This window comes from Neofelis nebulosa, chromosome 14 (genome assembly GCF_028018385.1).
Source record: "Neofelis nebulosa isolate mNeoNeb1 chromosome 14, mNeoNeb1.pri, whole genome shotgun sequence".
Taxonomy (NCBI): domain Eukaryota; kingdom Metazoa; phylum Chordata; class Mammalia; order Carnivora; family Felidae; genus Neofelis; species Neofelis nebulosa.
Genome location: NC_080795.1, coordinates 48,123,295 through 48,136,434, shown reverse-complemented (window position 1 = coordinate 48,136,434; position 13,140 = coordinate 48,123,295). Strand labels below are relative to the sequence as shown.

Here is a 13,140-nt window from a genome sequence, read left to right as displayed (position 1 = left end):
GCCGCAGGCCGAATCCCTCACGCCGCGAGCGAGTAGGCGAGGCCCGCGGGTTCCGGGCTGGTTCTGCTGGGGGCCGGCGGGAGGCGGAGCCGGGAGGTCGGTGGGCGGGGCCTCCTGGAGCGGGCGGGGCCTCGAGACGGGGGAGGCGGGGACGGCAGGCGCTGGGAGTCCCTCACTGGGCAGGCGGGAGGCGGGGTCCGCGCAACGGTTGGTGCGGGGTTGGTCGAGGCCGAGAGATGTCCGCAGGCCGCAAGCGAGAGGCGGGGCCGGCCGGAGTAGGCGGGTCCCTGAGGCCGGGAGGCCGGGCCAGGCGGGTGCAGGGGGGAGTTGTTCAATCGGCCGGCGAGAAAGCGGAGCCGACGGGAGTGGGAGGGGTCTGTGCAGCAGGAGGCGGGGCGGGCTCAGTGGGCCAGTGGGCCACCTGGGTCCTGTCAGAGTTGGAGGTGGTCCGCTGCTCTTGGTTCCTTCAGCTCCCGTAGCTCTGGCGGAATCTGCGCGATGGGTGACCCGGAAAGGCCGGAAGCGGCCAGGCCCGAGCTGGGTGAGGTAAATGTTGCTGCCGTTCCCTGTCCCGCCCCACAGTCACGCCTGGCCTTTAGGTTGCAAATTGCAGCGGGGACCTGCAAGGTGCAGGACAGCTGTAGGAAATTTTACCCATTGTGGTCGGCAATCCGGTGCCGGCCCGGCCGCGAGCCCTCGCCGCAGCCTGGTTTCGTGGTTGTGAGTTCCCGGGAGGCCGTCCCAGGGGAGGAGTGACGAGGGAGCCGGGTTTCTGCTCCGCTGCTCTGCTCCGGAGCCAGCCAAGGGCAACGCTCTGATGTTTCAGGCCGGGCCGAGGAGCCCCTCCCCCCAATCCTTGCATGCCTGGAGCCCTGGCTAAGGAAACCCAGGCAAGGAACGAAGACAGGTAGATCTACTGGAGAAATGCATCCCATCTCTGGTATGGTTAAAAGGAGTGGGAGGACGCATGCAGAAATTGACACAGGTGGATGGGGTGGTGATGATAGGTAGAAGGGCGACGCGAAATCCTCACAATGAAAAACCTCAGGTTAGGAGGCCAGATTTGCTCAGACTGGGCCACTTAACTAGCTGTGACTCTATGAGGTGTCACTTTCCATTTATACAGTGGAAGTGATACTTCTCTCACAGAGGATTAAAAGGCTTTATGCAAAGTGCCAGGGAAATTGTGGGTCCCTCACAAAACCTAAGTTAACATGTTTATCTTCTGCTTCTATAATAAAAGTGCATAATAACAGTAAATCAATTTATTAGACTGTTGTAGGGTAGTTAAAATTGTTGCTTTATAATTTTTGTACCCTGTTACTTTACAAATACTTGTAAACCATTTGTGTCCAAGAGAAATACTTTTTGCATTTATCTTGAACCTGTTGCTGTGTGTGGTATCTTCAAGTTTCAGCTTACAGAGACTCATACTTCGCCCTACATTTCTTTAGAAAGTTGTAGAGTCCCGATTTGGGGTTTTATTTTATTTGATTTTGATTTTGTAAACACTTAGTAACTAATTCACAACTTGTAAATATTCCTTAAACTCTTTCTTGTCCCTTTGAAACAAATACATTGAGTACCAATAGCCCCACTCCAAAAGGACAATTCAGAGTTTTCTTTTTGTGTTAATGGCACCAGCAATGATTCAGACTTAAGACCTAGACGTTAACTTTTGTTTATTATCCCTTTCTCAATGACACAGGCCCACAAAGACAGAAGCAGAACTTTAGCTCTGGAATGAATTCTAGTGAGCATCTGGTCCAAAAGTTTTTAACTTGAGATGCCGGGATGCCTTAAGCACTTTGTTTCTCTAGATATGATGGTGTAGCATGGGCCACCTGCATTAGAATCAACTGGAGTTGTAAAAAGTATAAACTACAGGGCCTGCATTCCAGACACAGTAAATCAAAATCTCTTAGGATGGATTTGGGCCTGCATTTTTAACAAGTACTTCAGGTGATTCTGGTTCACATATTTTAAGAAACACTGCCTTAAAGCATTCATAGATGGGCTTGCAGGGGGTTTATGAATCAATCTCCTGGAGTTTATAGATTTTGTATGTGCATATATGAATCTCCTGAGAAAGAGGTCCTTGGCTTTCATCAATTTCTCAAAGTGAACTATCATTAATCCAATTGATAGTACTGTTTTCAAGGTAAGAAAGTTTAGGCCAGAAAAGGTAAACGACATACCCAGGACCATATGACTGAATAGTGGAGCAGGGCTTAAAACCAAGTTCTTGCTTGTGGGCCAGTATTCTGTTTTGTCAGATCTGGTGGGAATAGAAAAATGAAAATGAAAGTGACACCTGGGCAAATACAAATAGTATATGACTACATCAGCATCCAAATGGTTGTCTTCACTCAATCTTCTCCAGGCCAAGGCAAACAAGTGAAAGTGGTGGGATTGGGGCTGTTTGGGAGGGAGGGGCCTGATAGCATGCCAGCCTAGACCAGTGAATGGTGAGGACTAGCTGGGGAATCTGCCCTGGCATGTCCTGTTGTGATGAAGTGACCAGAAACTAAGGCAGGCAGGAACTAGGGTCACCATTCTGGATGAGACCATAGAATGTTGCCAAGGAATGCCCGTGTGGAACTTTATTTCGGGGTTTTATCACTTCATTTCAGGGTTTTATCACTTCATACCTGTGCAGCTACAACAAATTGTCTACCTTCAGTCTTACCCACTGTTTAATCTTTTTTTTTTTTTCAACCATTACTAAATTAATCCTTCACTAAACCAGTGCCTCTATGTCACTCCTCCCAAGTAAAAATTCTTGAGAGGGTCCCGATTCGCATCAAAAATGCCCAATCCCTTAGGCTGGCAAAGCCCTTATAAGCAGCTTTTTCATGCTAACCACCTCATCTTAACTCAGGCTGCCATTTACACCTTTGAGATCAATACCATAGTTGCTACCAACATCTAGGGTTTTTTTTTTTTTCTTTTCCAGCTCATTCTGCACATAGGTATCCAATGAATCCTCCTCATGCCACTCCTATTCATGTTAATTTATATTCAGAAACTCTCCATGACCACCCACAGGAATGATTTTCAAACTGCCCCACAATGAATGCCAGTCCCTGGGGGCTAGAGAGCAAGTGGTGAGAGTTGGAATATGAACCTCTCAGTCCCCCAGATGTTCGAAAATCTTTGGCCCACACAATTAATTCCTAACCTCTTAACCTGATTGATATCCAGAGTGTGGATCCTTTACAGTTCTCTGTTTCATCTGTTGACAGAGCATGGCTTTAGCCAAATCAGATCACTTCTGTCTTTGCTTTTGATTGTCCTACATTCGTCTCAGCCACTTTTAATCCCAGCTGGCTCCTCTTCCATCTGTCCTTTCAATGTCTGCGTTTTCTAGGCAGTATCCTCAGCCATGCTGCTTCTCTAGATGTTCTCCCAGGATAATCCCTTTGGTGACTACTAATGGGATAGGTCACCACCACTCCTCTGCCGCAGTGTTATATTTTTAGTTGCCTTCTGGATATCTTCAAATTGAACAAATTATGTTTTTTATTGACCAAGTTGACCTTTTAAAAACTACTGTGTTTGTAACTCTTTTTTTTTTTTTTTTAATTTTTTTTTTTTCAACGTTTTTTATTTATTTTTGGGACAGAGAGAGACATAGCATGAACGGGGGAGGGGCAGAGAGAGAGGGAGACACAGAACCGGAAACAGGCTCCAGGCTCCGAGCCATCAGCACAGAGCCAGACGCGGGGCTCGAACTCGCGGACGGCGAGATCATGACCTGAGCCGAAGTCGGCCGCTTAACCGACTGAGCCACCCAGGCGCCCCATCACATTAGATGTTTAACAAAAGCTTAATTTGAATGAACTCCTCCACAGACCCGAGCCATAACAACAATAAAGAGTTACAAACACATTGGGGCGCCTGGGTGGCGCAGTCGGTTAAGCGTCCGACTTCAGCCAGGTCACGATCTCGCGGTCCGTGAGTTCGAGCCCCGCGTCAGGCTCTGGGCTGATGGCTCGGAGCCTGGAGCCTGTTTCAGATTCTGTGTCTCCCTCTCTCTGACCCTCCCCTGTTCATGCTCTGTCTCTCCCTGTCTGAAAAATAAATAAAATGTTAAAAAAATTAAAAAAAAAAATCTAATGTGAGAAGCAACTGTTTTTGTCTGATTTATTCAGTTATTCTCCAGATGCTGAACACTTTCTCTGTCTCTCATTTCTTGTTATGATCATCCAGTTGCTGGACCCATCAAGGGCATCTTCAACTCTTCCTTATCCTGTTACCTAAAATCCAAAATTTTAACAAGAATGATTAATTATACTTCTGACTGTCTCTTTTGTTTGTTTGTTTTTTAATTTTATTTTTTATTTTTTAAAATTACATCCAAATTAGCATATAGTGCAACAATGATTTCAGGAGTAGATTCCTTAGGGCCCCTTACCCATTTAGCCCATCCCGCCTCCCACAACCCCTCCAGTAACCCTCAGTTTGTTCTCCATATGTGTGAGTCTCTTCTGTTTTGTCCCCCCTCCCTGTTTTTATATTATTTTTGTTTCCCTTCCCTTATGTTCATCTGTTTTTTCTCTTAAAGTCCTTATATGAGTGAAGTCTTAGGATTTTTGTCTTTCTCTGACTGACTAATTTCACTTAGCATAATACCCTCCAGTTCCATCCACGTAGTTGCAAATGGCAAGATTTCATTCTTTTTGATTGCCGAGTAATACTCCATTGTATGTATATACCACACCTTCTTTATCCATTCATCCATCGATGGACATTTGGGCTCTTTCCATACTTTGGCTATTGTTGATAGTGCTGCTATAAACATGGGGGTGCCTGTGTCCCTTCGAAACAGCACACCTGTATCCCGTGGATAAATGCCTGGTAGTGCAATGGCTGGGTCCTAGGGTAGTTCTGTTTTTAGTTTTTTGAGGAACCTCCATACTGTTTTCCAGAGTGGCTACACCAGCTTGCATTCCCACTGACTGTCTCTTAAAGCAGTCTTCTTTTGTGTTTCTACTGCTGGTACCCTAGTTCAGGCAGGATATGGGTAGGGTAATAATCTTTAAATTGTTCTCTCCACCTGCAATTTCTCTTCTAATATGATCACATTTCCGGAAAAGTGATCTTAAAAGACGGATCTGATTATGCCTCTTGTCTAATTAAAAACTTTCTAAGTCTTGGGGCACCTGGGTGGCTTAGTCAGTTGAGCGTCTGACTTTGGCTCAGGTCATGATCTCACGGTTCTTGAGTTCAAGCCCCACGTCAGGCTCTGTGCTAACAGCTCAGAGCCTGGAGCCTGCTTCAGATTCTGTGTCTTCCTCTTTCTCTGCCCCTCCCCACCCCAACAATAAGTAAACATTAAAAAAAAAAAAAAGGATTTAGAAACTTTCTAAGTCTCCTAATAGTCTATGTGATAGAGGCCAGATGCTAAAGCGTTATATATCAAAACAGAACACTTTCAACATTTTTTGAAAACCAGCATCTTAATAGCCATTTAACATGCAAAATACATACCTACCTTAACTTCAGATAAAGCTTAGAGACAAAGTATATATTTTAAAAGTGAAAAGTTAAAATTTTTTGCTTGTTTCATTTCAGCAGAATGATGACTTTGAGGTAAAAAAGAAAGTGTCAAAACAGTTGTATCAAAATGACTATAGAAAAACCACTGTGGCAAAATTCATATATATTTACACTGACAGCCCTCTTCCCATGGCTTTAATACCTGACCGTATTTTCCAAACAAAATTGTAAGCCCAACACTAATAGATAAAATCCACCTTTGTTTTATTAGTGTAATTTTACTTAAGTTAATGTATAGAACATTACTTATAAAATCAATTAATAGAATAGTGAGGCTGTTTTGATGAACCCATCATTTTGAATTGGGGTACAGATGGTAAGTGAAGATTTATATCAAACTTAGCAAACAATTTCTTTGCATATTTATCACAAATTGTGTTTTTTTTTTTTAAGTTTTTATTTATTTTAGAGAGAGATCACAGGCGAGCAGGAGAGGGGCAGAGAGAGAGGGAGACAGAGGATCTGAAGCAGGCTCTGTGTTGACAGCAGAAAGCCCAATGCAGGGCTCAAACTCACAAACCACACGTGAGATCATGACCCGAGCCGAAGTCGGATGCTCAACCAACTGAGCCACCCAGGGGCCCCTTATCAAAGTTTTCTTAATCAATTTACTACTAGTCAGTCTTGTGGATTTACCAACCCTATAAAATAAGTGGATAGCCACTGGCTTTAAAATGTAAGAGTAGTAGATTCTTCTCTGATGCACCCACATACTTCTGTTCCCACTGGTTGAGTTATACCTTACCAAATCAGTTGTCTTGTTTCCAATCTCATTTATAATACCTATTGTATTTGCATTGTAATTATTATAATTTAATTAAATGTGTAAACTATGAGAATGAGAAGGAAGTTGTTTCTGTGAAAACTTAAATTGGAAGCTATGGAGAACTCAGTGAAGATGACTCATTAAAAACAAATTCTGTAGAAGAGATGTAAGCAAGACAAGTATAAAAAGATTGGGAGGGAATCCTACAAGAGATAAGGACTCTGCACTCAGTGTTCCACCTTAAGTATGTTAAAACTAGAAAGTGTAAATGATGTGTTATATCATGTTTATGTCAGAAAGACTCGGGAGTCCAATCAGTGAGCCAAATTGACAACAACAAAAAGCTTTGACTTTATAGCAGAAAATGAGTAAGTAAATGTAAATTACATGTTTTAAGTTAAATACTTTAAGGCATATATCATTTTCTTATGATTCCTTCCTTTAGCCAATTTCTAACTGCCAGTTTGGATCACTTTGCATAAAAGGGCTTCTACTGTTTTATTATTATTATTGTACTATTGTTTTATCCTTTTTGTTTGGTTTTGAAAAAAATCTAGATTCACTCTAAATCACAAATACAAATGATTTTTGTAAAACAAAATACAAATGATTACAGATTCTGTTTGTTTGTTTTTGTTGTTTTTTTAAACTGCCCGTCTCTTAATCTCGTGTGTTCTTTAGTTAAGCAGAGATGGCTAGAGAAACTTTTATCTGAGGTCTCTCCCCCTCCCCGCCCAAAAAAGGAAAGAAAAATGACAACCTGGAAACACAAGTGCATGCATTCGTGGCATTCTTTCTGTATATAGAGAACATCTGTTGTGTTTTAACCTGTTAAAATTGTAGTAAAAAATATTTCATAATGAAATTTTAATCTAGCATTTGTGACATTAGAGGGACCCAGAGTTCTTTTTTTTTTTTTTTTAATTTTTTCAACGTTTTTTATTTATTTTTGGGACAGAGAGAGACAGAGCATGAACGGGGGAGGGGCAGAGAGAGAGGGAGACACAGAATCGGAAACAGGCTCCAGGCTCCGAGCCATCGGCCCACAGCCTGACGCGGGGCTCGAACTCACGGACCACGAGATCGTGACCTGGCTGAAGTCGGACGCTTAACCGACTGCGCCACCCAGGCGCCCCCAGAGTTCTTTAGAACGTATTTAGAAAGTCATCGGGAAGTGTTTTCTGCTTTTTTTTTTTTTCTGGTTTCTTCTCCTTCTATTGTCCCACACATACGGTAAGGTCTAGATTTAGAAAGTACATGCCATCATGACTTTTTTTCACATTGCTTTCTCTTGTAAAATTCTTAGGTCCATAGAGGATATTCTAGAAAACCTAGACCTCTGGGATGTATGCCCCTCCTGACATCGTATTAAAGTGTGTGTGGGTTTTTTTAAGGATCATGGAAATAAGTAATGTGTCATTTCTAGTCCAATTCAGAGGTTTATGTTGATTAAACCCTCCTCTCTTCATACTGCAAACTCTTTCATAATGCCTTCCTAATCCAACTACTTCTCTTAACAATTCACAAATTATCAGAACGGAACAGGAAGAATATATGTTCAAAAGTGACTTTCATTCCAATTTAAAGGTGCTAGTCTTATGCCGTTTTCAAAGATTCTGACATTGATCAATTAATCAGCATTTAAAAACTTTCAGGGCCAGAGTGCTTCGCTGCTAAATGGTTACTGCTTATGATGGTTCACATAGCAAATACACTGAAGGTAAAGAATTCCAGCTCCAAATATATACCTGTACCCCAGTGACAAAATATATAAAAGCGACACAAACAAAAAACGACTTCCATTTTAAAAATTTGCTTGAATATTTGGGGAATGAATATCAACTAAACCCCAGGTACTGTGCTAGGTTCTAGGGATTCCACAAGAGTAAAGTTAGTTTTTACTCTCGAGAAGCCTAGTCTAGAGGAGACTACAGACGAATAATAAGGAATTAAATTACAGTGAACTATGTGCCGTGTGGGGGACCAAATCCCCCCTTTAGGGGCCTGGGGGGAAGGAAATGTGGGAGTACTCAGAAAAGGCTTGGTTTGAGTGGTTGTTAGGGTATCTCACTGATGTCTTGTGGTCTTATGTTAAATTAAATTCTAAAGGTATCCAGTGATTTGAGTACAGGATAAAGAGAAATTAGCAGCCCCTTCACTTACTTAGCTAATGTGTATTGATGTTATGCTTGACACAGTACTCTGGGAACACCACAATAAATAAAAACTGCTTTCTACTCCCCAGGGCTCAAGTGCTTTATCTGGGGAAGCCTACACCTTCAAATAAGTAGTTATGAAATAAGACAGTCTAAAAAATAAGAGCAGAAAAAACAAAAAAAACACAAAATATGAGTCTATATACACTATAGTGGCAGTATGTGTGCAGTGTATAAGCCCTACCTGTATTGGAATAGCCTCAGGCTTCAATTTTGAGCCTTTCTCTCATCTTGCTTTGCTTTAGTTTCATCTGTGAGAGTACACTTGCTTCGGAGAGTTGTGGTTGGTGGAAGCAATGAAAAGGATGAAGGAACATGATGGGCCTGGCACTGGAGAAAAAGAGACAGTTTGAATTAGGAGTCTGGAATAGAAATGTATCCCAATAATCTTGATTTATCTATTTTTTACCCCATTTGTATGTACTTTGTATATATTCATTCTCATGCAAGGCACAACTCTTCTGATAATCTTGCTGACTGTTAAAAAAACAAAAACAAACAAAAACAAAAACCTGGCACTGTCCCCTCGGAATGCCATCATTCCCAAGTTGTATGTATATAGGTGTGTGCTTCTCACTCAATTCTACAACGCTTTGAGCCAGCCCACAGTAAGACCATCTGTGGTAACGTTAACAAGCAAATAGTAATAACTAATTGGTAAATGGGAAGGTTCAGATGAACAAAGGTTGATAAATTGTTGGTAAGGAGTTTTCAGTTAAGTATTCTAATATTTCAGTTCAGATTAGGGAAAAAAAACATTAAAATAAGAAAGTAGCTTATGATAGTAGCCTATTCATGCCAGCATCCTATCTCTGAGAAAGGCACTGAAGGGACATTTTGTGCACAGACTTAAAGATTTGCCCACCATGACACTTAGGGATCTAGTTTTGTGCTTATCCTTAAAGTTGCAATAATGACAATTTTGCTGAGTGCTCCTTATGCACCAGGGTTGGTTTAAAGCACTTTTAACCATTAAGATTAACCTGCGAGTTAAGTGTTATTTTACTGATAAGGAAAAAACCAGGGCTCAGAGAAGTTAAGCAACTTTCGATGGTCACAGAACTAACCAAACACTATTAACCAGGTACCAGATAACAGCAAGGATTCAGCCCAGGCAGACTCCTCAACCTGTGCTGTCTGTTTAATTCCCCCAAACTGGTGTTTAGATATGTATAAAGAGGTAATGTCTACACAGAATGTGTGTATTTTATTTTCCAAAGAGGTTGTCTTCAGATTCCAATGAAAATGAAGTGAAATCAAATGAAGAGCCACTCCTACGAAAGAGTTCTCGCCGATTTGTCATCTTTCCAATCCAGTACCCTGACATTTGGAAAATGTATAAAAAGGCACAGGCATCCTTCTGGACAGCAGAAGAGGTAAGTGGCATTACCTTTGACAGCAGTCATATTCTAGTGCAGTGTTCATATCTTCTGTCATAGGATGTTGAAAAATGTTAACTTATATTGTAAGATATGTTGGATAAGATCAGTTGTTTAAGATAATGTTTGAAATTGCTGAAACTAAATAACAGTGTTCTCCAATGTTTTATGTTTAGACTGCCGTCTATGCCTGTAAACATGTTTCCTGCTGCAAAAGTGGCCTCAGTCTCCCAGGCTTTTACTTTCAATATATTTTAGAACATTTTCTATTTTTTTAATTAATTATTTTATTTTTATTTGAGAGAGAACATTGGGGGGGAGGGGGTGGGAGAGGAGAAAGACACACACACACACACACACACACACACAGAGAGAGAGAGAGAGAGAGAGAGAGAGAGAGAGAGAGAGAGAGAGAGAGAGAGAATTTTAAGCAGGCTCCACGCCCAGCACAGAGCCCAACCTGAGGCTCTATCCCACGACCCTGGGATCATGACAGGAGCCCAAATCAAGAGTCAGATGCTTAACGGACTAAGCCACCCAGGTGCCCTAAACATTTTCTATTTTTAAAGAGACTTTTGATTTGCTATGACCAAATAAAACTAGTCTTTATTTCTGGCCAGCAGAATAAAAAAAATTCACCACAGCCAAAAAATGGCAGTGAAAGCCTTAGAGACCCTGCTTTCCATTGAGAGACTTACCTGATTGTGCAGAAAGAGCTGTGCCAGGGAATCTGACCACTAAGGCAGTGCTCTCCCTTCTGAGCTGTCAGCTGGAGCTCCTCCCAGTCTGGCCCCGCCTTCAGCCACATCAAACCTGGTGCTGCTGCTCCAACAGACAGGGTGGCTGTAGAATGCTGTATGTTAGGGGCATTTTCTGTCTAGAAAAAGAGTTGAAAACAATAAATTAGAATCCTTGCTGGTTTGGTAAGGACAGGTGGTCATGTAAGTGGTCGCTCCATAGTTTGAACACACAAATAGTCATTATGTTCCTCTCTGAATATAATGGATGATACTTGCATACTTGCTCTGTTGTGTACGTGTGTATTTATCTATATAAATAGATCCAAATCTATCTAAATATATCCATTTGTCTATTTTTCAGAAGATTGATTTCACACATGTAAACATGCACTGTTAAGAATCGAAGCTCTGGGGGCGCCCAGATGGCTCAGTTGGTTAAACGTCTGACTTCAGCTCAGGTCATGATCTCATGGTTTGTGGGTTTGAGTCCCGCATCCGGTGAGCTTGAGCCCTGCTTTGGGTGGGTCACTCTTTCCCTCCCTCTCTCTCTCTGGCCCCCATGGATTCTCTCTTTGCCCTTCACTCACTTGCTCGCTCTCTCGAAAGAAAGAAAGAAAGAAAGAAAGAAAGAAAGAAAGAAAGAAAGAAAGAAAGAAAGAAAGAAAGAAAGAAAGAAAGAGAAAGAAAAGAAAAGAAAGAATGCAGGCTCTGGAGCCAAACTGCTTAGGTACCAATCCTGACTCTACCACTTATTAGCTGTGGAACCGGGAACATTGGTTAACTTCTCACAGTCCTCATTGGAAAATCAGAAGGCATGAATTGTTGAAGCTTCTATTACACTAATTTTACCCACTTATCCATCTGTGTTATATCGTTAATATCTTTGTTATATTATAATTAACATACAGAGCAAAAATCTGAAACAAAATAAAACCCCAGTATTTTCAAATTGGGTCATACTGCTTGGCACGTCTGATTGTTTCTAACTGTCGTTTTTAGGAGGTGTTTTGTTAGATATGGTTAACTGAACAAATGGAGTACACAGGTGGCTTTTTCACTCGTCATGTTAAAAAGCTACTTGTGATACTTGGGTTTCTCAGAATTCATTTGAAAATTACTTGCATCTTTTAGCAAATATAATACATGTTGTATTATGACTAAGAAATACTAATTTAAAAAATTAAAATACATAGGTTGGTACATATTTTATAGGAAGTTTATAGGAAGATTTAAATACCCATTAAAATTTTTTTTTTAAGTTTATTTTCATTTTTGAGAGAGAGAGAGAGCATGAGTGGGGCAGGGGCAGAGACAGAAGGAGACACAGAATCTGAAACAGGCTCCAGGCTCTGAGCTGTCAGCACAGAGCTTGACGTGGGGCTCGAACTCATGAATTGTAAGATCATGACCTGGGTTGAAGTCAGACACTTAACTGACTGAGCCACCCAGGTGCCCCTAAATACCCTTTTTAAAAGGAAGTAAGACACATTTAGTTCCACATATTTTTCCTTCAAACATATTATGTTAGTTCCAATTTAGTCATTGTGTTATCTGTAGTTTAGGATTATTCCTAAATATGTCTGATCATCAGAAATCTTGATTCAGAAGTAAAAGGTCTAGGGTTTTGGATTTTTTCTTTTAAAGCTACCAGGCAGTTCTAATAACGAGTAGTTTAGGATCAGTATTTAGATAGTGAAATTGAGAATAAGTGAAATTTATAAGACTATTTGAAGTTGAGTGTTTGAAGGGGTAAGTTTAATGTTTAAGAGTGAGCATATTATAGTATTAAAATTTAATATCAGGAGTAGAATACACAAAAACTAAGAAGGTACCCTTAAGTTAATCCTGAGTTGAACTCTTAAGAGAATAGGATCTGGTTATTAGCTTGCATGTTTTAAAAGATATATACAACATATCCCCCCCCCCCCCCCCCACACACACATACACACACACACACACACACACACACACAAGCATTGTATCTCTAACACTTTTTACAGTGTCCGGCATGTTGTAGGTGCTAAGTAAACATTTAAAGAATAAAGTAACAGGAAAAAGATTTCAAAAAAGAACACAAATAATGAAGCATTAATCCTTTTTGGAATGGTGAAAGAGATTAGGGCTTTGTAAGAATAAATAAAAGGAGGACAAAGGACAGTTATATATTTCAAATGTTTATGAAGTTATTGTGAAAAATACTTCAGAGATCTTCCTAAGACAAAATAATATCTACAAGGTACATTTAAATCCTATTTTACATTATAGAGTCCATCAAACTCTAGAGTGCCTTCCTCTATTAACTGCAAGGACTAGTTCTAATAAGCATTTTCAGAAATATTTCTATTCCCAGAGGAAGCCATACCTGTAAATAACTTTAAAACCTGGGTCGTTACATGCCTGGCATTACTTTCTGGGTATAAAAGTAGATTAGCTGCCAGTAAAGTAGCAGCTACTATTGCTTATGAGGTAGTTAATCT

At 40.9% G+C, this 13,140-nt stretch overlaps 1 protein-coding gene across 1 annotated transcript in view; it reads left to right on the top strand.

Moving 5' to 3' along the window:
• The first annotated feature begins 366 nt into the window (after positions 1-366).
• RRM2B (ribonucleotide reductase regulatory TP53 inducible subunit M2B) overlaps positions 367-13,140 on the top strand; it is a 36,113-nt gene continuing 23,339 nt past the window's right edge. The window contains exons 1-2 of the mRNA XM_058698730.1: positions 367-546; positions 9,765-9,920. Coding sequence (XP_058554713.1) covers positions 499-546; positions 9,765-9,920 — 204 coding nt within the window. The 5' untranslated portion in view covers positions 367-498. The remainder of the gene's footprint in view (positions 547-9,764; positions 9,921-13,140) is intronic.